Source organism: Scatophagus argus, chromosome 16 (genome assembly GCF_020382885.2).
Source record: "Scatophagus argus isolate fScaArg1 chromosome 16, fScaArg1.pri, whole genome shotgun sequence".
Lineage (NCBI taxonomy): Eukaryota > Metazoa > Chordata > Actinopteri > Scatophagidae > Scatophagus > Scatophagus argus.
Window position 1 is genome coordinate 10,355,328 of NC_058508.1, and position 24,953 is coordinate 10,380,280.

The 24,953-nt window shown below is 41.1% G+C and overlaps 1 protein-coding gene across 1 annotated transcript in view; it reads right to left on the minus strand.

Annotated features, from left to right (window-relative positions):
• The window catches only part of cacna1aa (calcium channel, voltage-dependent, P/Q type, alpha 1A subunit, a), a 58,340-nt gene that overhangs the window by 16,657 nt on the left and 16,730 nt on the right, over positions 1 to 24,953 (minus strand). Inside the window, exons 15-39 of the mRNA XM_046415636.1 lie at positions 24,640 to 24,757; positions 24,175 to 24,242; positions 23,884 to 23,990; positions 21,225 to 21,275; positions 20,278 to 20,446; positions 19,371 to 19,984; positions 18,787 to 19,136; positions 18,553 to 18,688; positions 18,134 to 18,263; positions 17,959 to 18,018; positions 17,719 to 17,825; positions 12,551 to 12,650; positions 12,152 to 12,312; positions 11,831 to 11,971; positions 11,540 to 11,741; positions 11,245 to 11,409; positions 10,731 to 10,841; positions 9,285 to 9,368; positions 7,399 to 7,401; positions 5,814 to 5,930; positions 5,561 to 5,626; positions 5,183 to 5,280; positions 4,861 to 5,011; positions 4,364 to 4,491; positions 2,874 to 2,970 (exon numbers count right to left, since the gene is read on the minus strand). Of these exons, the coding sequence (XP_046271592.1) occupies positions 2,874 to 2,970; positions 4,364 to 4,491; positions 4,861 to 5,011; positions 5,183 to 5,280; positions 5,561 to 5,626; positions 5,814 to 5,930; positions 7,399 to 7,401; positions 9,285 to 9,368; positions 10,731 to 10,841; positions 11,245 to 11,409; positions 11,540 to 11,741; positions 11,831 to 11,971; positions 12,152 to 12,312; positions 12,551 to 12,650; positions 17,719 to 17,825; positions 17,959 to 18,018; positions 18,134 to 18,263; positions 18,553 to 18,688; positions 18,787 to 19,136; positions 19,371 to 19,984; positions 20,278 to 20,446; positions 21,225 to 21,275; positions 23,884 to 23,990; positions 24,175 to 24,242; positions 24,640 to 24,757 (3,534 nt within the window). The remainder of the gene's footprint in view (positions 1 to 2,873; positions 2,971 to 4,363; positions 4,492 to 4,860; positions 5,012 to 5,182; positions 5,281 to 5,560; positions 5,627 to 5,813; positions 5,931 to 7,398; positions 7,402 to 9,284; positions 9,369 to 10,730; positions 10,842 to 11,244; positions 11,410 to 11,539; positions 11,742 to 11,830; positions 11,972 to 12,151; positions 12,313 to 12,550; positions 12,651 to 17,718; positions 17,826 to 17,958; positions 18,019 to 18,133; positions 18,264 to 18,552; positions 18,689 to 18,786; positions 19,137 to 19,370; positions 19,985 to 20,277; positions 20,447 to 21,224; positions 21,276 to 23,883; positions 23,991 to 24,174; positions 24,243 to 24,639; positions 24,758 to 24,953) is intronic.

Sequence of the window (24,953 nt, forward strand, 5' to 3'; positions counted from 1 at the left end):
GTTGACTGTGTGTGTAAGAAAGCTGTCCTGCCTGAAGGCCCTGCTGTCTCTCTTCAGGACAGAGAAGACTTAAAGGCTAAAAGCAGTGGAGCTACGTGGGTCATTGTTCTGTGGACTGGTTGTAAGGTCAAAGGCGAGGGTTGGATTTACCTCATTGGCAAGGTGCTTAGGGAAAGTGGTAGAGGAGGTAAGGCACGAATACAGAAATGCCGACCTTCTGGAAAACTATTCCAGTAATAATTATCAAAGGGCAGATTAAAATGTCAGGGGAGTTTTGCCAAAACCATGAATATAAATCATGTCAGGTTGTTTGGCAGATGGATTGAGGATGCATGTTTTAGTTCAGGGAGGAGGCTTTTAGGAAAAATGTTGTATGGATGAGGAAAGAAAGAGAGCATCAAGGTTACATGATTCAATGACAAAGAGACAGTGCTGGAGGTGCAAAACCTGGGTCAAACAGTACATTTTAGTCTATAGAGTTAATAATATTTTTCTAATTAGTGTAATTAAGAGGAAGACATAGATGAGACATTAACCTCAGACAGTAAAAGCAAATTAGCTTATTCAAATTATTTTGTTATACTTTTCATAACTGACAACCTTTTTGACACAGTACAATTTGCCCTCATATTTAAGCTTCATCCACATGGAACTGTAAGTAGAATAAAATTTGACCCCAGGTCAGCAAGAGAAGAAGGGGGTTGGATAAAGCAATGGTTAGCAATGGAGTGATCTCCTGTGCCTACAGGCTGTTTGGCCGGCTGCCCCTTGAGGCACACAGTGATCTGCCAATGATGTTTCATGAGACTGTCACGTTAATCACAAGAGGAACACGTGGTAACATACAGGCAAATTTGCTGTTATCATTCTGTATATTTCTATTCTGATAACAATTTGTGTTAGGTTAATTGTGTCTGTGCTGATTACACAACAGACAGCGATCTGCGCATGGTGGTGGTGGTAGTTATCGGCCATGCAGAAGGCAGGTGACGGAGTGTTTGTGTACAGGGAGGGGAGAAATATGCAGAGATGGGGGGGCTGGAAACAGAATAGAACTGCATTGACGACAGAACCAAAGGACAAAGAGAAGATTGGACTTGCAGATAGAAAAGGTTGCTTGGGGGCTTGGAGCTGCTACATGAAGGGTAACAGAAAAAGAACTGCTTATGGCAACCAAAGGCTCTCTGAGGAAAACACATCACTGACACAAGCCCTTCTGCTCTCTCTACCATCAGAAATAACAGATAATATCTACAAGTCGGTTGATATGACTTAATTCTGTTGTGTGTTTGTGTTTGTGTCCATGTTTGTGTGTGCCCCATCCACAGGACGGAACGAGTCAGAGGACATAAGTCTAGTGGACCTTCCAAGCCCTGCTGCACACGCATGTTTCTCTGTAAGAATGTGTGTGTTTAGCGGCATCTACATGTGTGAAATGTTTCCCCACTAACTTCAAAATAATTGCATTCATGTACACACTTACTACCATCACTTTGCTTGAAGGATAATATCATATTATTGATAAAGTGCGTGACATTTGCATTGGCATTTGAACTTGTGTGTGCCTTGTACGCGGCGCAAACGAGCTGAGAAGGTCCCTCTTTTCGTCCCATCCTGTGGATACGACCCCAGCCTCACCCACCCCCCCTAATTGTCTTGCTACTTCCACCCACCAATTCCACACCACCACACAATGCCACAACACCGACCAGCCCACCCTCACGTTCCACGAAAAGAAACAAAAACAGAATGAAAGAAACGATGACACTAAAGTTTACACCACGTTGAGCGCTTAAATCCCTGCCCCCCCCATAGGAGACTCAGGTGAATATGGGGTCCTTTCTGACCTTGTAGGCCACCCGTGCTGGACACCTCTTCCCAAGGCCTAGTGGAGGACACATGTGCCTCAGCATGTCATACATTTCCCTGCAACTGATCCTGCCACTGCATCATCAGCCAGAGCCACCACCCCGTTAATAAAAGCACAAAAAAGGGGAGAGAGGGGCATAGTAAGAGGGGGGAGAGAGAAAAGAGAGAAGGAAGAAGGAGAAAAAAGATGCAGTGAGAAAGAAATTGATGAGACGAGTGATTTGGGGATAGAGTTGAAAATAGAAAAGAAAATCACAGTATGAATGATTGAAAGAGAAAGGGGGAGAAAGAGATAGAAATACCAAAATGAAGCAAAAGAACAAAACAAAAGAAAGACAAGGTTATTGGGCTAATCTGGAGACTGTGGCCATGTGGCTGCTCTGTGAGCTACAGTACTCTCTAACAGTTCATCATGTCAAAAAAATAGAGGGTGTAAGAGAGACAACAGGAGGAAGATTAGGACTGGAATATAACATAGGTATATAAATGTGTGTGTGTGATTGTGTCTGTTTGCAAAGATGAGCAGGGCAGAGCTTGACAGCAGGCACCAAGCTGCTCCTGCTCAGACAAGGAGAGAGGGGAGGAAGAGGAAGGGGATGTCAATGCAGTTTCTGTCTTTCCCCCCAACCCCCAAAAACCAAGAACAATGCAACACTACAGTGGGCAACCGTAGCTTGCTACATTATAGCCATGGCTCCACAGCAAGCAAAACAAAAGAATATTCAAAAAAGAAAACAAAAAGGGTATATTTTACAGGCTGGTAAAACTTCTTAATGTGGATTTTTTTTCCATTTCACGGAGTGCATTTCACATGCTTCTCTGGGTGTCTGCATTGTCCCGCACATTCTCTCAGCAATTCAGAATGCAAGTCGATAATGGAGGAAAAGAAGTTGTAAAATTGAAATGAAAAAGGAAAAAAAATATATAAAGCGGCATTCACTCCATTCCCAGATGCTGTGGCTAGCAGTGTGGTTTAAGAGATTTTGTTTGAATGGAAGTCAAACCTTGCAGGCCACCCTATGGGGGCATTTCTTGCCTAAGCCGAGAGGCGGGTCGATAACTCGTAATAAACTGTACATGTCCTTATAATGAATGCGCCCGCTGCAAGAAGAATACAGGGGGGAATTAAGAAACACACACGTACACATAGGAAAACACACACACACACACACACACATATATCCAGAAAAAGAGAGAACATTGGAAGGAAGAGCACAGTATTGACAAGTACACAATATCTGAAAGTACTGTACAATATCTTAGCTGTAAATGACAGATTCTCTGGACACATCTACATCTGCCAGCAGTTATGCACGCATGCTCCACACATCATTAAATGTTTTTCTTTTTCCGTCCTCTTATTCCTAGTCCTTAGCTCGACAGCCCTTTCTTTCCTCTCTCCGGTCCAGCCCCTAACTGCATGTGTGTAATTAAGGAATAGAGTAGAAAAACATGTGCTTGGTAAACAACTAAATGTTTAATAGCTGCTTGAGGTTTGAGGATCCCCTCCCTGTTAAATATGTGTTCAGTGTCAGCCATGAGTCTTTGTTCTCTGTCTTCTGTTTTCCTGTGCAGTAGCGACCATGTAGCAGTCAGTAAGGTGAGGCTTAAAACAGCATGTTAGCTTCAAGAAAGAAAGTTTATCACAATATGCAGCAAAGATATCATAGAGTTCAGCCAATGATAACCTGCAATGAACTATTTAAATCTCTTTCATTTATCCTGTCAGCGTTTTCTCCCTAATTCCAATCTCTTATATCTCCTTCCTTTCCTTCTCTTTCTCACTTTACCTGTTCAGAGAAGTCTATGTGCAGCTTACAGGACAGCAAGAGGGCAACACACAGGCACTGGAATGCAGATACTATGACACGTAGCATGTCTACAATAGACATTTCGACTACAGAGTTGGACAGGGCAGCTTTGTTTGGAGAGCAAATGCTGCCACGTTACGCTATGTTTAAGCAGTATGCAGATTCCAGGAAAGGGAAAAGGTTTGGGAGGGGAGTGATGCATTTCAGGACAATTCATAGAAAAAAAGGACCAAAGTGAGGAAGAGGGAGGGGTTGTACGGTGTGAAAGAGATAACCAGATGCCTAATGAGGTTATACTCAGATCCGTTACAGCCCCCTTGCAGCTCTTGCGCTAGAAAATTCTTAACCAGTTGACTCTCAACCCTTTGACAGTTGACATTTCTTTTTGTCTATCTCTAGACTGTCTGGGAATGTTTCATGTTGAATGACAAAAAGAGTTACTGCATTGTTGAGAAGTTATGTTTCATTGCTTGGGCCTTGCTCTCTGTAAACAAGCATATCAAAAAAACACAAGGAATATACAGGATTTAAGTATTATCTTTGTGGTTTTATGTGGACTACTGGTGCAACCAAGACCAGAAATGTGATGGATATAATTTTTGTTTTCAATATGCCATTACATAGTAACAACATTTGTATCATGTCATCACTGTTAATATCTGCATGTGCACGTTAGGACTCACCAGGCAGCAGGATCATACTCGGCCCATATCCTGACATACTCATCCAGATGGTGAGGTCCCAGTATGGATGAATCCCTGGTCAGGTACTCAAAGTTGTCCATGATGACTGCTACAAACAGATTCAGCATCTACACACATGTATACACAAACACACACACACATGCACACAAGCACAAAAGTAAAACATCTAATCTAATGAAGAGATCCACTTTAAACTGATCTCACAAAATCACGAGTTAAATAATTGTGTTTTAAAGGAACAGCACATGTTCAGTTGCATGTTCATTGGTGAATTCCTGATTTATTTATTTTTTCCCAAGCTGTTTCACAGAGCTGCAGAGCAATTAGAGACACTCAAGCAGGACCTTTATGGTCAGTTCTTTGTTTAAAGACAAAACAAATGTGGATTCTGGGGACTTGGAATGCCTTGCTAGGAAACTTCATGTTGACCCAACAGGGTGCAGATGAGGGTGACAGATTGTATAGTATGTACTCACCAAGAATGAACAGAAGAAGATGAAGGAGACGAAGTAGAGGTAGGCAACCTGGCTGCCACATTCTGGGTCTGTATTCCCTGACAGGGGGTCACAGTCCTTACCCCCCAGACATGCCAGCATGATCTCGTGCCACGCCTCTCCTGTTGCACTCCTAAAACACACAAAAATTTCCTTTGATTTGGAAAGATTTTAAGTATCAGGTCTAGTAAAACTCTAAGATTGACTGTCACATAGTCACTGAAATATACCAGAATATGTTTAGGTTTAAATAAAGTCAATAAACACGGTTTATGCACATATTCACAAACACACACATAATCACCTGAAGAGAAGCATGAGTGCCTGTATGAAGGTCCTGAAGTTGTTGTGCTGGTTGATGGCACTGTCTCCATCCTCTTCAATAGCAATATTCCCAAACAGCTGTTGAATACAAGCACATTACTAAGACTGAAAACCAGTTTTTGTTTATCAGTGACCTTTCTGTCCTTACACTAAAGCAGAGTTAGTCTAAAACCCTTACACACGCCACAACCAAGACTTCCATAATAATCCTCCTCCTCCTGTTATGCACCAAATCCTCATTCTCCTTCTTTGCCTCCTCCTCCTCCTCCTTCTCATCATCATCATCATTTCCCTATAAAATATATTTAATGCATCCCAGAAGCACTATAGTGATTTTTAGGTTGAGGCTCTCACCCACCTGCATTCCAATGATGGCATAAATGAAGAACAGCATGGCAATGAGGAGGCAGACATAAGGCAGTGCCTGAGGAGAAAGACATTAATCGTGTGGTATTAAGTTTGATGCATCAGTGCACCGTGCATGGTATGTGTGACTACAGCTAGACATTGTCTATGTATACACAATATTTGATATGTTTATTTCTGTAAAATCTGCAAATCTGAATGCATATAATTTCTGTCTGTGTTATGCTGTAGAATTAGGTGTAAACCTTGAAGGACTGAACGAAGGTCCAGAGCAAGATGCGGATGGTTTCTCCCTGCCTTAGCAGTTTGATGAGTCGAGCTGCCCTGAACAGCCTCAGGAAACTTAGGTTGATGAAATTATTCTACAGTGCAAGCACAACACACCCGCAGAAAAAGGGAGACAGAAAGAGAAAGAGAGACAGCGAGACGGTGGGTGTAGGGAGGGGGGTTAGGATTCAAAGTAGAAGATAGGAAAGCAGAGAGGGTTTTGGGGTTGGAATAAGAGGAAAGAGTGTCTTGTTTTAGTGCAAAGTGTATGGACAATTTTTCTTAGACAACCAAAATTGAAAAAATGAGAGAAAAAACAGTCAAACACAAACTGAGGGAGAGTCAAACTCAAATAAAAGAACCAGGAGCCAAACAAGTTAAAGCAAACCAAACTTAAATCAGCAAGGCTCCAACAAGCTTTTCATATCCATTATGTTAGACAAAACCAAACCAAACAACACAGGGGAAAGGACATCATCCAAATCTAACTAATTTCATCCAATTGGGTTATGTAGTAGTAATTGTGGTAGGAATGGTGAGTAGTTGAAGTGCAGGGATGTCAGGACATTTCCTTGCAAAGACAACCAAATGCACTAATTCTCTCAAGGCAAAATATGCAATATTTTAACATGAAGCAAGACCACAGCATGCAGATGTGCACTAATGCAAGGCAAACCAGTAAAGCTAATGGCAGCTGAGGCACCATCCAATCGGATTGGCTGCCAAAGTCATGTGACATTCCGCAGTGATGTTACAGCCAAATAAGAGCAAGATGGTGGCTGAAGGACCAACCAAGAGAGTTCTTAAGTTTATACGCTTTCTATTGTATCATTGTGATTATGAGCCTTATAAATTGTGTACAAACTGATTTCAAATATAAAGTCTTTCTTACTTATTATTTTTACTTTTTTAATATAATTTGTTAACTTTATTTTCCAAAATTCTAAATTATTCTTAACAATTTATGTGAAATAGGCTATACAGAGTTCTTCAAACATGTACCGCAGGAAATAACAAAAGGCTGCAATTAAAGTGAAAATGAAGTGCTCCACAGGGACTGGCAGCAGGCACATACAGGTTCCATTTTACTGTGTGTGTGAGTGTGTGTGTGTGTGTGTGTGTGTGTGTGTGTGTGTGTGTGTGTGTGTGTGTGTGTGTGTGTGTGAAAATGAAAGGTTCCTGCCTGACATGCAAGGGGAAACATGCATCACTTGTTCTCTCTGCTAGGGGCAACGGTTTTGATTCACTCTGTCATTTTACTGAAAACACTCTCCCTGTCACTGTCATATGTGTGGGTGTGTATGTGTGTATGTATGTGCATAGAGTGATTGGCTAATTTCAGTGGATAGATGTAGCAATCTATTCCAGTTAATACAATGAAATCCTTTACAAACTGAACACTAGTTCTCAGTAAAGGACTGACAGGTGACTGGGGAAGAGGTTGGTAAACTTAGCAACAAATAGAGCTTAGTTGAGGGTTGTGGGTCATGGGGCTCAAGCAAAACATGCACATTTGCAGTTAAAACAGATGCAGTAAAATAAGATCTCCAAAAAATTACAAACCATCTACATGTGGATGTTGCAGACATATGGTTTATAGCGGCAAATTTTTGGATTTTTGGTTGGTTCGAAGAACAACCAGAGAGAGATTGACCAAGCCAGTTGTCATGGGTTGACACAGAGGATTCATAGTGCATTTTGATTGGACGAAATCGCAGGAAGTAGTAGGTGTTGGGGGGAGAAGGGGTTGGGGCGAAGTAGATTACAGTAGATCATCGTTAAGTTTGTGGACGATTTAAAGAAAGCATGTAAAAAGATAAAAACAAGAAAGAAATCAACAGTCAATACATTGACATAATAGCACAACAGCAGGTTCTTGTCTGCAGAGTTTGTACATCCATAAAGCGGGGATACCAAGGATCAAGACAGCAGGAAATTGTTGGAGAAATATATGGATTGTAGATATAGAAACATGATTGTACACCACTCAAAAGTTACCAGTTAGTGAAATATTTAATAGAATTAAGCAGGAGCATCCTTTTAAGCCTTAGGAGGGCTTGAATCATTAGTATCCCTTGCTTCCTCGGACAGAACTGGTAGGCAAAGTGCGCAAGTCATAGCGTTTGATAATAGTTTTGCAGCTCTTGCAGCTCTTCTAGCAAATATTGCACAAATGTGGCTTTTCTTGTGTATACCTTTTTGAACTGCTTTGGAGCAAAGCTATTCAAGAGGTAGATAAATCTCTTTGATACAATTTGTGTATTCCATTCCTACCAGGTCTGCCTGTAATTCTGCAGGAGTTTAATACTTTGAATCAACTGTTGAAGAGAGTTCAGACGGAACACAGAGCAAATTTTCACCTCAAGCTACTCTCACAGTTTATTTTCTTCATGCAGCCAATGTAACAATATTTTTCAGATGCTGCTAGGCTAGCAAACACACATGTGTGTGGCTCATTTTTCCTGTGAAGTAGACTTAAATAGCCCCAGGATAAGCATAAATATTTTGCTCCAGATAAAATATGTCATAAATGGCCCTCATATTGCATCCTCACAGTGATTTTGCATGCAATCTCGCCATGTCTAAAAGTCTGTTCGCACTCTGAACACACCTGGGAATAATTTCCAAACATAAATAAATGAATAAATAGAAAATGACACTGTATATGCACTTACACATACAGACAAGAAAACAAGAAAACATATCTTACCAAGCCAGATAACATATTCAGATAATGTGTAAATGTCATGTTGTAGGCCAACCATTTGGCCAACTTCAAAGCAAAGTGCATATATAGCAACGAAACTGTGGACACAGAATCCAGCTAATCAGACTCACCTTTAGCTAGGATGTTAACACATGGACACATAACTTTCATCTTCAGATATTTCTTTTGGGTCCAGTTATTTTGTTTCTGCACAGTCGGATATACAAAGGACCTTCAAGACTTCAGCTGTAGTTACTAAAAGATGTCTGATGCAAGGCTTTGTAAAGCCTCTTTTGGCCACCTCAGACACAAACTGATTTTGAAATTTGATTGGCTACTACGGTTACTTGCAGAAGCTGTGCACTGGCTGACTACAGCACGTCAGCATGCTTCCTGCCTTGCTGTCGGTGGCTCAGTGCTGTCCAGCTGGAGTCTGGTCTCTGCTTGTTCCACCAACTGGGACAATTATATAAGACTTTCACGGGATGTTCATGCATGACTGAGCAATGCAAGACAAGTGGCCTCCAACTCATGCTCTCCACTAAGTCCTTGTCTTGTCTACTGTATGTTTCTTCGTCAATGTGACAGATGTACAAGCCCATAGACACATGCCAAAGCTCACCTAACAAATAGTCATTCTTGCGCAGCGAACATACATTTCACAAACATTGCTAATACAATATCTTGTTTTTTGTCAGTATATATCTCTTAAACATTTAAATCTACATATTCTGCTGCTTACCCCAAGCTCGGTAACCAGGATGTCAGTAATGCTACCCAGAACTGTCACACAGTCAAAAATATTCCAGGAATCTTTGAAATAATTCTGTGAACAGAAGAAGAGAGGAAAGAGAGGGAGGGGGATAAAGAAGATGCAGAGAGGATGAGGTGGAAATAGGGAAGTTGAGAGGATGATGATGTGACATGGGAGAGAAGAATGAGACAGTAAAATATAGAGGAACATGAATGTGGCCAGGATAGAAAGGAAAGGACAGATTAAAATATTGACATTGAAATGGATGAAACAAGGAGATGGAGCATGGACAGACCACATTCAAATAAAAAGAAACATGATATGTCAAGATTGCAGAGATATTAAAATAGAAAAGTGTGAAATGCATGAAGAGAATGAGAGGTTAAAAGTAAGAAAACAAGCAAACCAAAAAACAAAACAGAGAGAGGGAATAAGAGTCAGACAGAAAGAGAAAGAGAACAAGAAAGTGAAAAAAAAGACATGTCAGTGTCCGACAGGAACAGGAAAGAAATTAGATAAGACAAATGGACCACTGGTGACGGATGCCAGCAGACAAGCTGAGGACAACTCGTACTGCATCAGAACACTACACCAGCCATCCAACTTCATGTACTTATATTGCTGTACATCATAAGCCAAACCAACAGGAAGTCATTCTGTATTCCTTACAGTTTTTCCTGAAAATTGTATCACATCCCTCTCTTACGTCTAAGTAATTAACTCCATCCATACATCTGCAAAAACATTTATCCGCAGACAGACAACACTACAGATGTTTTCATTTTGGCTTTAAAAGTAGAGAGACTCAAAGAGAAAAAGGGTTAGTACGTGGACCGAGGTCTGCTTCTTTCACTCTCCTACATATTGCCTGCAGTCAAACTGTGCATTAGGCAAGTGAAGGGAAGCATAGAGAGCAAGGGAGGCGGTTATTAAAATAAACCACCTTGAAAAACACAGACGTCTCTGAGGCCTGGTGTTCCTTGTGTGTATGACTGTGCATGCTCAGTGTGCCTTTGCACTTTCCCAGATTTAAATCCTATCCTGCTTAATCTCCACCCTCACTGTAATCTTTGCTTCTCTTTTTACCGCCTATCTGTCATTCGCTCCTGTTCTTCTAATTACCCCTCCCCCTCTTCCTGTATATTCTTGCAACATTTATCCCTGAACTCTCTCTTCTATCCACCTTCCTCCCATTCCCGATGACTGCACAGACTTTTGCAAACTTTAGCACAAACTTCTGGCAGCTTTGTATTTCCTTTGCATCTTTACAAGTAACAGCTCATTATTCCACAATACAATGAACTGTTAGTTACAGCCCTAAGTGATGCCATGTAATAATAACTGATTTTCAGCAATTTCTACAAAGAAAAGACAAGAAAGTACAGTAGTACATCCTCACCACACACACAAACTCCCATGCACGCATACACTCACCAGCACTCCAAAGGCGATGATCTTGAGTACACACTCCATGGAGAAGAGCGAGGTAAACACTATGTTCAGGTTACCTAACACATCTTCATAGGTAGAAGAAGCTCCGTCATACTATAGACACACACACGCAGCACACAGATTCATACCAACAAACCAATGTACAAATACAAGAGGATGGATTTTTGCCATACACACAGATTAGTGTGCATTAATGTAGACACACATACAGACACAAACACACACAGTCAGAGACAGAGAGGGGTAGGGTGGGGGGTATAAAGACATATATATAAATTTCTAGATATATAAATTAAATGCTTAGAATCACAGGAAATCATATAGTAGTATAGTCCAACATAACGTGTTAATGTTTAAATGTTGTTGTTAAAGATACAAAAGGATAACGATGTTAACTCGGAAATTCAATAGTCAGCTGTTTATGTTTTGTCAGTATGTCTTTCTGTGTGCATTACTGCATGTGATGCTGCATGTTTACACCATGTAGACTTTTTACCTTCATCATCAGCACAATCGTATTGAGTGCGATCATTGCCATGATAGTGTACTCAAATGGCGGTGACACCACAAACTCCCACATTTTGTACTGAAAGCTCAGCTTGTTCTGAGGCATGTGGCGTGTCAGGGGCCTGGTGTTGATGGCAAAGTCTATACAGGCTCTCTGCAGAAAACACACCAAAAAAGTTTAATCATATCCTGTTATGATCTTCGTATGTCTTCCCAGTTTGCTTCTGTACTATCACCCTTGCAATTCATCTCGGCCCTCCTTCACTCACTCAATCCTTCCTCACCTCATTCTTTTCCAAACTATAGTCTTCCATCATCTTGTCCCCTTGCTCCTGGAAGGTGATGATGATGAGAGCCACAAAGATGTTGACGAAGAAGAAGGGGAAGACCACGAAGTACACCACGTAAAAGATGGACATCTCCATCCGGTACCCTGGGCTCGGACCCTGATTCTCGTAAGTCGCATCCACTGAATGCTTCAGCACCCTGCAAAAGGTGAGAAGGGAAGAAGGGAGGGGTAGGGTGTCAGAAAGTATATGTGCTGAATGCCACTGTGTCTGTTCATGGATACTCACTGCGGCCACCCCTCTCCAGTAGACACCGTGAAGAGGGTGAGAAGGGCCCAAGCCACATTGTCGTAGTGGAAATCGTACTTCTTCCACTCCCGCTTCTGCGCCTTCACTTCATTATCACGTTCGTACACCAGATACTCGCCCCTGATATACCACATAATGGACAATGCATATACATTTTTAGTGTTGAGCAAGGAGAAAAAAAAGAGTCTTGACAAACCACATCAAGCAAGCAATGTACATGAATGGGTTTGATTCAATATTAAGAAGTTGGACAGAATATTTTCACCACTCAGGGTAAACACAGTTGGGGGATTTTCTGACCTGCAGTCACGCTCGAACTCTTTGGATTCATCAGTGCAGTAAAAGAAACGTCCTTTGAAGAGCTGCACAGCCACCACAGCAAAGATGAACATGAAGAGTAAGTAGACAATCAGAATGTTGAGCACATTCTTCAGAGAGTTCACCACACAGTCAAACACAGCCTGAGGATCGAGAGAGAGAGAACAACAGAGGGTGAGGTGTTGGTTATTGCATGAAAGAAATACATTGGATCGAAATTATTTGCATAGTTTGGTCTCACATTGTGGCATTAAATGCAGTTTGTACTGCTAAGTGGCGGCAGGGGAAGCAACTTGAAAATGTCGAAGATACTGTATCTTTGTTATTTTCAGTGTGAATCTAACTCTAATCTCAGGTGAGCCATTTTTTATTTGAACTTACCTTGAGTTTAGGAAGACGTTTAATAGTCTTCAGAGGTCGTAGCACTCGCAGCACCCTCAGAGACTTGATGGTGCTGATGTCTTTTCCCTTACTGCTCCCCCTATATGTGTACACAAAAGCACGCCAACACAAAATGACAGATTCGCACACACACACACACACACACACACACACACACACACACACACACACAAATAAACAGAGTCAGCAGGTTCACATGGATTTGACAGGCTTAGTCCTCTTGATTCCAAAATGGCAGTGGGCAGCCATTCCTTGATGGTATTTGTGTCCGAGTTAACTCAAAATGAGTAACTGCGTCTGGGTTAAATACATAGCAACACATGCGGCATTGCTATCATATTATTTGTTAGCCTTATTTCTAGGTGTGAAGTTAGCAATATAGCTACATGCTAGAGTTAGGTGGTATTTTACAACTACAGTACATGCTATGGGAACAACTCATGTCATTCCTGTCTGAATGCTATCTAGTAGCTCCACGTTTTTTAATACTTTGCAATGTATTTCAATGCTTAACAAAGACAGCTAAAGCCTCGGCCTGCACATGCCCAGCTAATGGTGAAATATTTTCATGCTGCATTGAAACCTTGCTTTTCATGCTGCAATATTTCCTCTATTAAGCAGCAGTTTGAGTGATGGAGAACTCTATTCTACACAGAGGCATTTACAGAGAGAGTTTAGTCATGGTCTAAGAGAGACGTAAACAACTCTATATTTTCTGCTTGCAGCTGACTATGGTAAGCCTCGTTACTGTGCTAACGTAAGTGAACAGTTCAGTAAAGTTCCATCTTGTTAAAAGCAGCTTTGAATTATTCCCTATTTTCTAGTTTCTCCAAACTTTTAACCTCGTTCAAAATTTGTTACAGTGTGTCACAATGTGTATAAAAGTGGTAAAAGCGTGAATGGACAGCCAAACTCTCTCTTTTGATGACTCAACCAGTGAATTTCTAACAGCTCTATTAGGATAAGCTGGTATCACAGCATTGTTCGAACAGCATGGAATCTTGTCTTGTAGGCCATTTTGGCAAAGACACAGACTTTTCAGTGAGCATTTCCTAGGTGAAATGCTGAGCAAAACCTCTTTGTTTATTCCTTTTTTTTCTTTTCTTTTTGTTTTTCTGGGTAAATGTTTGAGAGAAATGGAAAAACCTTTTGTTTCTGTCATATTCTTCACTGAGCAAACAAAAACCAAAAACAAACAAACAAAAAAATGTATTATTGTAAATAATTAAAAATTATATTATTAAGAGAGAAAGTCTAAAAGACTAAAAATTAGGTGGAGCAAATAAAAAGAAACAAGAAAACAGCATACTAGTTACCTCTCAGTATTATAGAGAACATTACGGTAGTTTAACTCCCTGCCCTGATTTTTCTAAATTTCACACATATCCAGCAGGAAGCCAAAAGCTCAGGGTGAAAACATTGAGGTCAGAGGTCACTGATGTGATCCTTAGGGGAGAAGCCAGCTGTATGCACAGCTGTCTGAGTCTTACAGCTGTTCTACCAGATGGCTGACTGCTGGTGGATGTGTGCATACAGACTTTGTGCGTGCAAATATTCACACATGTGTATTGGTGCAGGTTGTTAGTACATGTAAGTGCTTATGTATGAGTGTGTGTGTGTGTGTGTGTGTGTGTGCGAACCACTCCTACGATCTACAGGCTTTGTTTTTTTTCCTTGTATATTTGTTTTGTCACATTTTCACTTGCCTTTAGTAAAAGTTTCCTTAGGGGGGTTAACTATATGAATGGTATTTTTCTTAGCACAAAATACCAAGTGGTATATCTAGTTTAGTTGTGCTTGAGTCAGAGCTGTTCCATGGTGAACAATGGCAAAAGGGAGGAATAGACAAGATGTCAACTGTGATGAGGGATTAATGATAAGGAAAGAGATGTGTGATCAGAATCACAGCCACTGAGAGTGCAGAGGAGGAGAAAATGAGGAGGAAAAAGAGAGAGAACTTTACCCGCCGCCGCTGTTGGTGGTCCAAACGGAGAAATGAGAAAGGGGTGAGAGTCACCAAGACAAAGGGAGAGAAAGAGAGAGACAAAAAGACAAAGGGTGGGAGAAAGAAACAGAATGGGGCACAGAGAAAGGAGGGATTTCGAGGGAAAACATCCATATGAGAGACAGAGAGAGAAAAAGAGAGAAAACAAGGCCTGCTTTCTATTAGATCAACCCTCCCACCCATAGACTACTGTTATCAAATCTAACACACGCATGCACATAAAGGCACACCAAAAAGCTTGATTAGAACACAGCACCAAACTACTGCCTTCATCTCAAACTTCACCGGTGATGGATTTACAGGCCAGATGCTGCATCTGGGGTGACTATTATTGGTTTATCTGGAAGATGCCACTGGATTAGTTGCTACTAATTGCTTTCATTAATAATTCATTAATAATTTAATAACACTATATTCTAATTCCATGGAAATTTTCCAGATACAGCTTTTCTGTAAATTAGCACTCCCTTTCAAATCCACTTCAAAACCAGTGCTTAACTTACTATTAATGAGACTTACTGGAAATGCAAGACCAATTTGCCTGCATATAAACTCTTTTTAAAACACAAAATGCCTACAAGAACAAATACTGCCTGGTGGAAAAAATAAAAACTCAAAATGTCAAGGTATCACTTTAAGCCATCCCAACTCATTTAGTTATCATGCAAATGTCTCTGTGTCGGGAGCCTGTCTGGACATACATCTCAGTCCAGCCGCAGAAATGTGCAGGACAGCAGCAAAAGCGGTCCAAGACACCAGCAGTCCTCAGACCAGACTAATTGGATTAAAGGAGCGATAAACATCTCCAATGAGGCTGCTGAGCCTTTCTGGAGAGCTGTTTGATTTCCACCAATTGAATTAAGGCACTATCACGATGTGTGCGGGTCTGTTCTGACTGGTTCAGATCTCTCCATCAGCCATTAGTGTCGTTAACCTCTATCATAGTTAAATCTGACTTAACTGGTTCAACTGGCTTAATTGATTGTTTTGTGAGTTTGTCTTTATGTTAACATACACTATGATCTTGTTCAGACTAAATCAGGCATTGCAGTGAAAACACCAGTCCTCCCATTCATTTTGAGTGTGGGTAGTGTGTTTACACTGTGGCGGTGTAGACCCCAAAAGATGAAACAGAAACCAGAAACACAACCTGACCTCATGCTGTGGAGGCCAGTGACAGAAGATCAGGCATTTACACTAAATTCATAAAATGACACTATAGCCTACTACTATGTGACTTGTAACTGTCATACATATTTTGAATTTCTCTCTGGTTTCTTGTGTTTTTGTGATTTTTTTCCAGTCATTTTAAGTCATTTGTATGGCAGCACACATCTAGTTCTAAGTCCCTAAGTAATATTTCCCTGGGAAATATAGATGTAGTCACAGAGAGAGGACAAACAGACACATATAAATATGCAGCACAAAGAGGTTAGAGGACAGAGACACACATATTCACAGAGAACAGAAATACAGACAGGTTTATGTGTACCACATGTACAACTAGAAATTAGGGGAGAGAGTGGAAATACACACAGATAAAAATGAGAGGACTGGAACAAAAGCCAGTTCTATAGATGGGGCACCACCACTGGAACCCTGGAGCACCTGCCAAGTTCATATTTTCTTTACTGGGAAAGCAATTTCTCATCTTCATGCTGGCCTGCAATCAGTAACACCACACTACTGCAGAAATTACTGGTAGGTTGCAGAAATTTCTTTTGTGTTTTTTAAATTATTTTTGACAGTTAGCCTCAGCTTGAGACAAATCCAAATGTCTCAGATTTGCAGTGTGCACTTCATATTCACACAGATAGGCTACAAAACCTGGAAAATACGAGACAATGTGAAAGGTCCTGAAGAATAAAAAAGCATTTTTGACATTTTTTCATCAATGCTGCAAAATCATAAATGGAGAACTCCTCCAGAAAGGTATCAGAGACACTAATTCACCTCTTGACAATAATCTTAATTTACCATTATGCAATGCAGTCATAATACATGAAATAAATAAAATGAAAGTGTGAGGATCCAACCACAAAACAGTTATTAAAAGAATTCTTTAAAAATTGATAATGGTGGATTTTTCCTCAAGGTAATTATACTGCTGGAGAGTATATTGCTCTCCATGTTGGGACACTTTTTGTGCTAGCCAGCTCTCCTCTTTTAACCGCCACTTTTCTTATACACAGATTTGTTTCCTGGAAATAAAGACTGAATTTTAAAGTCATAAAATAGGATTAAGCAGAAAAGTATAAGACTTGCAGAAGACCTGTGAGAGATCTTCTCTGACCATTTTACACCTTATACCTTATTGTATGTGTTCCCACTATGGCAATGTCAAATTACATTTTAAGTCAAGTTCTAAATGTGGTCTTCTTGTTATATTCTCCCAAAACATGCAAATGCATGTTAGCATATCCCAAAATTGTAACCAGCATAGTGCTCATAAACTGTACCCTAACTTTATGCAGTTAATAGAATCCAATACTTTATTGATTCCCTCAGGATCATTAAAGTATCTATCTATCTCTTATTTAATTGTATTTTAACCCCACAATCATGCAGATTAATTAGTGTTTAGAATACCTGCTTTGCCGTGGAGAATGGTGTGGAGATTTTGGGAGCCAGCTCAGCATGGCCTGGCCTGGCTTTGCATGGGCCTTTAACTCTAGAACGCCCTGGGCACTAAAGGGTTACAGGTGCAAAGGGTGGTCCTCACCTCTCACAGAGGGAAAAAGAGGTGGGCAGGAAGAGGATGCTGGGGTACTTTTTTTGGTGAAGGTGAAGGGACTTAGAAATCACAGGACTGTGTCAGGAAAGTTGAATGAGACAGAAAAGGCAGAGAAAATGGCCAGCTGTAGAGCACTGGTCATTTATATGCACAGGTAGGAAAAAGTTCAATGGAGGAGAAGACAGAAAAGTGAGAGAAAATGTATGAAAGAAGTTGTACAGAAGTTAGAGAGAGAGATGAAGCGAAAGGAGAGGCATAGAGAGCCCAAACTGAGCCATGGGTGAATAAAGAAGAACAGGGGATGCTGTACTCCAAGGTGCCAGTGAGGCAGTAGACACACAAGAGAGGAGGAGTACGAGCAAGGGTGGGAGAGAGGAGCGGACAGTGGGAGGCAGGAGGGAGACTTACGTGAAGGCGAAGGCCACCAGAGCACCACTAACCACTATAAAGTCAAGGATGTTCCACAAGTCCCTGAAATAAGAGCCCTGGTGCAAGACCAAACCCAGATCCACCATCTGCAAAAAGAGGAGATGATTACGAGATGTGAACCCCTGGGAAATGGATGTGTGATTTGGCCTTAGTGCGTAATGAAAAGTGTCTAATTCTCATTTGGGCTCGCACTAGCTCTGGAGGAATACATTGCCTTACCTTTATCAGCATCTCAAACGTGAACACTCCTGTGAACACATAGTCGAAATAACGCAGCACCTGCACGGAAAGAAAGAGGGGATGATCTGAAACTGTATCCAAACAGCAGGTTATTATTAAAGAGTTATTATTATGATATCATGTTATTAAACAGTTATTATGTGAAATATCTTACATTGTTGCGAGGGGATTCAGGCCAGACAGGGTCTTCAGCAGCCAGGGCAATACTGCTCATGGCAATGACCAGTAGGATACACATCTCAAAATAACGCAGGGTGCAAATGTAGTGACACGCACGCCGAAACCTGGACGCAAGCAAAGGTATTTTTTCTTTCATTATTGCTATGTATATCATTAGATCTCCTTGTAAGTACAACATATTTGTTTTCTGCATTTGCATGCGTGTTTAAGTGTATGTGCACATGCAAGTGTTGTAGTAGTGCTTATAGCAGATCCATTTTCTGTCCAGAGTTCAGCTTTGTCCAATCCAATGATCAACAAAAAAATGTAGAGTGAATGCCTCAAGGATGCTTCCCTGCATGTGTCAGCCTATGCGGATTCATACAGTGTACTGTTCTCTTCCATTACACTTACGGATTGGTGGTGGACAGGATGAACATGGAGCTGAAGGGAGGCATGGGCCTGGGTCCTCCTTCACCTCCCTTCTCATCATCGTCATCATCCTTATCTTCCTTTGCTGGCAGGGGCTCTGTGTTGGCATTCTTATTGACTGGATCAAATAAAGGAGGGAGTTGTTGTTCAAGAAAATAGTTGAAGAAGGCACAAGGTAATAATAAGAAAAACAGCACACATTCATACTGTCCTTACCCTGTAGTATGGCATTAGTGGATGGAAAAATTGGAATGTCTACAGCTGTGTAGTCAGGGTGAGGCAGCCTGATGACACTGTTGGCACGGTGATGTGCGATGCTTCCATAGCTATCTAATGTGACCAAACTCCCATGAGTGCCACTGTTAGCAAGATGGAGGGCAGATCCAAAGCCAGGGGTCACAGTGTGGTTGGTAACTGGATTTGGGTGAACCTCGCTGGGTGGGGTAGAGCCAGAGACCAGTTTGGTATTCATAAGGTTGTCCATGTCTTCACTGTACTGGCTGTCCTGCCTGGAGAGGCTCTTCTGGATGGGTCGTGTAGTGGAGAGATTAGGGACACTGCAATCCCTAGAAAGAAGGAATAAGAACAAACAGTGATAATGAAAAACAAAGTTGAGATGGTGAGAGAAGAGGAAAGAAGGGAAAGGCAGAGATTACATTCAGATAAATGGATGATAGGACTGCAGATGAGAGAAGAGGGAAGAAATATGGAGGAAAACTTCTTTGGATCAGAGAGAAGACAGAAAAATGTGTCGCAAGTGATATTTCCATCATATCTGCAGTTACGTGCAACAGACTTACTTCCTTCTGTGCTGGCACATCCTCTTCCCCTCTTCTTGGTTGCCATGGCGATTTCTTCTTGGCCTCCTCTCACTGCCGTCACCAGCTCCCTCCTGCTCTCCCCCTTCTCCACTTCCGTCAACCCCTTTGCTCTTATGTCTCCCTGTTTTTCCAGCTCCTCCTCCGCCATCCTCACCTTCTTCTGCACATTTTCGGTGTGACCGGGGCTTCCTGTGCTCTGACTGCCCTCCACCTCGGCTGCCACTCCGCGTGTGGTGATGGCGTCTGGACGGCCTTTCCTCTGAGCCTGGCCCGGGGATCACTGTAGCATCCAAACGGACGTGCGAAGTGTGGTGGTGGTGCTCACCTTTACGGCTCCGCCTGCTCTCTGTGGACTCACCACGCTCCAAAGGAGGCCTGATTGGACCTGAGCCCCCTCCCGCTTGGCCACCATGTTCGTGGAGTTGTGTTTGTCTGTGGAGCTCATCAGCAGGATGGTGCTGGCTGAAACAAAGGTCTGAATTGTTTGCAGTTGTCTTGTTGGTGTTGTTGTTGCGGTTCTCATGCGGGTCAACCACCAGGGGTCGATCCAGGTGGGTCTTCATGTCAGGACGGATGTGACGTGAATAGTTCACCTGCAAGGAAAGGACAGGACAGAGAGGCAGCACAGAGGGAGAGATTGAAGAGGATACATAGTTATAATTCACAAGTCCCTCTCTCTCTCTAAAGTAGCAAAGTTGCATTGCAAAAAAGACATTTTCCAGGGAGCTAATTGATTACAGATGGCAAATATAAAATATAAATAATATACTGCACATAAATAAATGCCAGGTAGGCAACATGTTAACATAAGTCATTATCATCATTGCCGTCACTTGTGTACACTGATAGCACAAGTCTAGCGGCCTTTGTTTGCCTTGTCCTTTACATTGTTGTGCTCCTCCCTCCCTGTCCTTGCCTTCCAGCGGTCATCAGGGTCCAGCTCATTATAAAGGGCCTCTCGGCTGGATACCAGAGTCTGCCTCCTCAGCTCCTTGGTGCGTTGTTCCCATACCGACTTATTGACTCCCTTATTGTGGTTCTTCTGCTGCTCCTTACTGCAAAACGAAGCAGGGTGTAGAGAGACAGGAGGGGGTTAATAACATTAAAAACCTGTCGAAAGACATGTATCAGTGTGCAAATATACACACAAAGCCATGAGAATGATATGAACACCAACACCAAAAATATAAGTACATAAAATAGCCAGGACATAAGGACACACTGAGGGCCACAGACATTTAAAGGGTCATTTGGATGGACCTATAGAACAAGGCAGCTCAACAAAACAAGGTTCTGGGTGTCTACACAGCTTGCCAAAGCACTGGGCAGGACCATCCTAATTTAGTAAACCATGTGGGTAAACATAATGGAGGATAACAGTGAGGCAAGGTCAGAATTTGTTATAATGTAATTATCTATAATTAACCTACCCTCACTGCAGTATACAGTTTTTGACAAACAGCTTTATGCAGAACAAAAAGCCAAAAATGGCAGGCTTTTTACATCCATGATACAGAAATACCCCAAAACTGTCAGTGACCACCTCCTTTCTTACCCTCCAAAACTTCCACCAGTAATCAGCCTTAACTCCCTTTTCTGCCAGGTGCAATAGTCAACAACAGTAAAGCAACAGCCGTACTGCGAGGTGACGGCAACAGAAAAAAATAAAAATAAGCCAACACAAAGGTAAAGAAAGCCAGGTATGTAAAAAAAAAGTTAGGAACAAGGGGACGAGGGAAGGATGGTATTCTAAAACAAGAAAGAAAGCAAGGAATGGTTGGAAGGTCAATCAACAGAAGGGATTCAGAAATGAATAAACAAATAAATAAATACCAGTCCAGAAAGGGGTCGGAAGCGTTGTGACACTCACTGTGTACTTTGTTGCTGAGGAGGGAAACAGCTGGTGAGTGAGATGGCACAAAAGAACAGAAGGAGGATTTCATTCCAAAATGGGTGATCCATTTAAAAACCGTTTAAAAAAAACAGCCACTTTACCCTGAAAAACGGCCACTATTCAAATAAAAAGTGCCATAAAAATGGAATTACTACAATAAGTAGAACATATTCCTAAAATCAAAAACTGAACAAATCTCAAAAAATGGCAAAATTTTGTCAAAAGATTCAGCATTTTGGAATGTAACCCTTCACACATACAAACACAATCGCATGTATACACACACACACACACACACACACACACACACACACACAGATATTCACACAACAAACACAGCAGTTTGTTCCAGCTATGAATCTAAAACAATCAATCTCACAAATCATCTTCCTTGCTTCACTCACTTACCCTGCATGTTTGCACTGTTTTGTCTCAATCAGTCTTTGCATCTGTTGCAAAATCTGTCTCAACCTATTAGTCTGTACAGCTTTACTTTGAAATGTATATGTTTCCTGTTGTCATTTTCCACTTAACAACAAACACTCAGGTTCCAAAAATTCTTCGTTTCTTCCTTTCCTTGTCCATCCAAAGATAAATTGAAGTTTTAGTGCATAAATACTGAAAACATAGTAGTGACACTGATTGACTAAATTGTTATTATAGTCCTGCGATCTTTTTAGACTGTTTGGCTATGTAAGAGTGCTGTGTGTTGTCATTTTGAAAGCACCAGTTAGTGTTATGTAGCCATGCCAAGTTTTACATGGGTTTTATGTAGTTTTTACAGCAGCCTTCTTCCTGAACCTAACATAGAATATCTTCTTAAGAGATTCTTCATGCACCACTGATATCCCCAAGTTTAAAACCCCTGCTTGGAAATCTTGGAATCTCCACTGGAATTTCAATGTCTTTCTTTTTTGCACTCCAGAAATGGAGGGAGTAGGATTTGCACTGATACAGTGGAATGTAATGCGCACCGAATCTCTACCTTACTATTACTGCAATACATACATAAATAAGACACCACCATCAACTCTATCCTAACCTCTCATGTTTTAAAGTACAAAAGAAAGAAGCAACATGTACAGACATCGGTCATATTTTCTATATACAGTACATGCACATGCCTAGTTCCCTGGGTAGTTGCTTTTGCAAACAATCTCAGCAAGGTTGCAAGATACTGGTTCAACATGCAAGTGTAGCTTTTCTAACTCAAACAACACACACTCTTTGTCTCTCTTCAACACCCTTGCACACACAGACACACAGAGATGTTTCTTGTATTAAAAAAAATTTTAAACCTTAATAGGACTCCTGGATAAAATTAAGTTTACCAATACATGGACACAAACACTCATAGCATGGTGTAGTACAGTACATACAATAACAAGAAACAGTGTGATTCACAAAATGATGAACGTGTTATGAGCTCTAACTTGTGGGCACATTTGTACAAGGCATCAGAGCACAATAATGTGTGTGCGACATAACGTGAGCAGATGCTAACGCATCAAAGCGGTAAAGGGAAGAATTGTGTGCATATGTGTGGTGTGTGTGGTATTTCTGAGCAGACTTGGGCTCCCTTGTTGTGCTTTTTCAGGTACAGACCGCAGTATGGCATGAGTGTGTGTCTCTAAGAATAAGAGTGTGTGAACTTTACCAGGAGTGGAAGCAAAGCCCCCTGTGTATACAAAGAAAAGAGATCAAAGACACTGACTCTCCTGACCAGAGGAGGGCTGGCCAGGATCAATCCAACACTGACTTGTGTGTGTGTGCCGCAAAAGAGTGTGACAAAGAGAGAACAGAAAATAAAAAGGAAGAAAAGAGAGGGGGAAGTAGAGGAAGCTGACAGAGGAGTAGCAGTAGAAGAAGAAGAAGAAGAAGAAGAAGAAGAAGAAGAAGGTGCTAATAGGCATTGAGAAAGAAGCAAGTACATCCACATCTTAGTTTATCACTAAATTTTTAACATTTCATATATTTAACTGTGTACGTTTATGTAACACTGTAAAATAGTGGATAATCCTTAGAAGACTACAGAATATAGGCTGTTTCACACCATTGTGATGAGAAAACATGGTGAAAAGTCTGGTGTGAATTTGGTCCATTTTAAATTACACATGGAATAAAATGTTTGGATCAGGGAAATGTATTCAACAAATTGCAGCAGTGACAACACAGTCAACACAATCTTTAAAGTGAAATTATATAATTTGGTCCATAAGAGTGATTCCAAAGTGTTTTAGATTGATGATTTAATCTTTTAAAGAGGACAAAGGTCTATGAGGCTCTATGTTGACAAACTGTAATGTACAAAGTTCTTTGTAATAACATCACTACTATCAGACTGTTCCCCGATGAGATGAAGATGAGAAGAGGTGTGGTCAGGGATTCAAATTTAAATACAGAGGTTTGTTGACAGTTTTCCTCATTCCAAAAACTCTTGTGTTAGTGAAGAATATTGAGCTTTCTTCCAGGTTTCAGGTTTGACTATATGTGCAAATGTTCGGCTCTAAAATCTATGGCCATGGAGTGAAAATGTTCTAAAACTGAACTCTAAAAAGAGTACAACAGTAGTAGGAATAGAGACAAAAAAAAACTCACGCTGCAATGGAGAGGTTGGCAGCAGACAGTGGGCTGACTTCAGCCACCTCCTTGGCTTTCTGCAGGGCAATCTTCTGACTGGCAGCCTCCTCTTCCTCCTGTTCATCCTGCAGAGAGAGAGTGAGAAAGATCAGGAAGGTAATCGAAAGCAAGAGTTCAAAAAAAGTGGGAATAATTCAAATCAGGGAAAGAAAAGAAATCAAATGGGTAGAGAAGCATAACTCATATGATTTTTAGTGTTCAGAAAAGATACTGCACTGATGTTTTAAGTAAAATTGGACTGCAGTGTACCTTGGTCAGTTCCTGTGCATTGGCCAAATTGTCCACAGCGATAGCCAAGAACACATTGAGCAGAGTGTCTGAACACAGAGTTAAAGGAAATCCAACATGTAGGAGTTTGTTTGTACATGTGTATACAGAATGCACATGTACTCAGAGACTTAAAAGCATAATGTAATTCTTGGCAGAATGATCTGTTAGACAGATGATACGACAACCAAGGTCACAACCAACATATTATTCGTATTATAATAACAATGTTGACAAAAACTGTGTGGGTTATAGAATGAACACGATTGTTATTAAGGTAAACTAAAGTATCCATGTATGTGTATATGCATTTTCATTTGCATGGCTGTGTATTCAGTCCTGATTTAGTATCCTAATTTCGTAAGTAAAACTAAAATTTGAAACCACACTGCGAATGTCTTTCTGTGTGCATGCGTGCTTCTTTGCATTTTTCTCTCTAAGGGATACAGTTGCCAAAAAGTGTGAGCACGATGAAGAAGACAGAGAAGGCCATGCCCTTGTTGACTCCTCCCTGAGATTTGATGCCATCGTACATCACCATGTTCCAGTCCTCGCCGGTCAGGATCTGGTGCGCACGCACACACACACACACACAGAGGAGTTAAACAGGCTATATTCATTCGAAGCACCTGTAGCGATTTAGTGAATAATGCTTTTGACTAATGACACTTAAGAATTCAAAAGTACCTTTCTACATGTTCTATCACTTGCTCATGAGCAAATCCTCTTTACTCTGTTAATCGTTTAGTCCTAATCCAGCC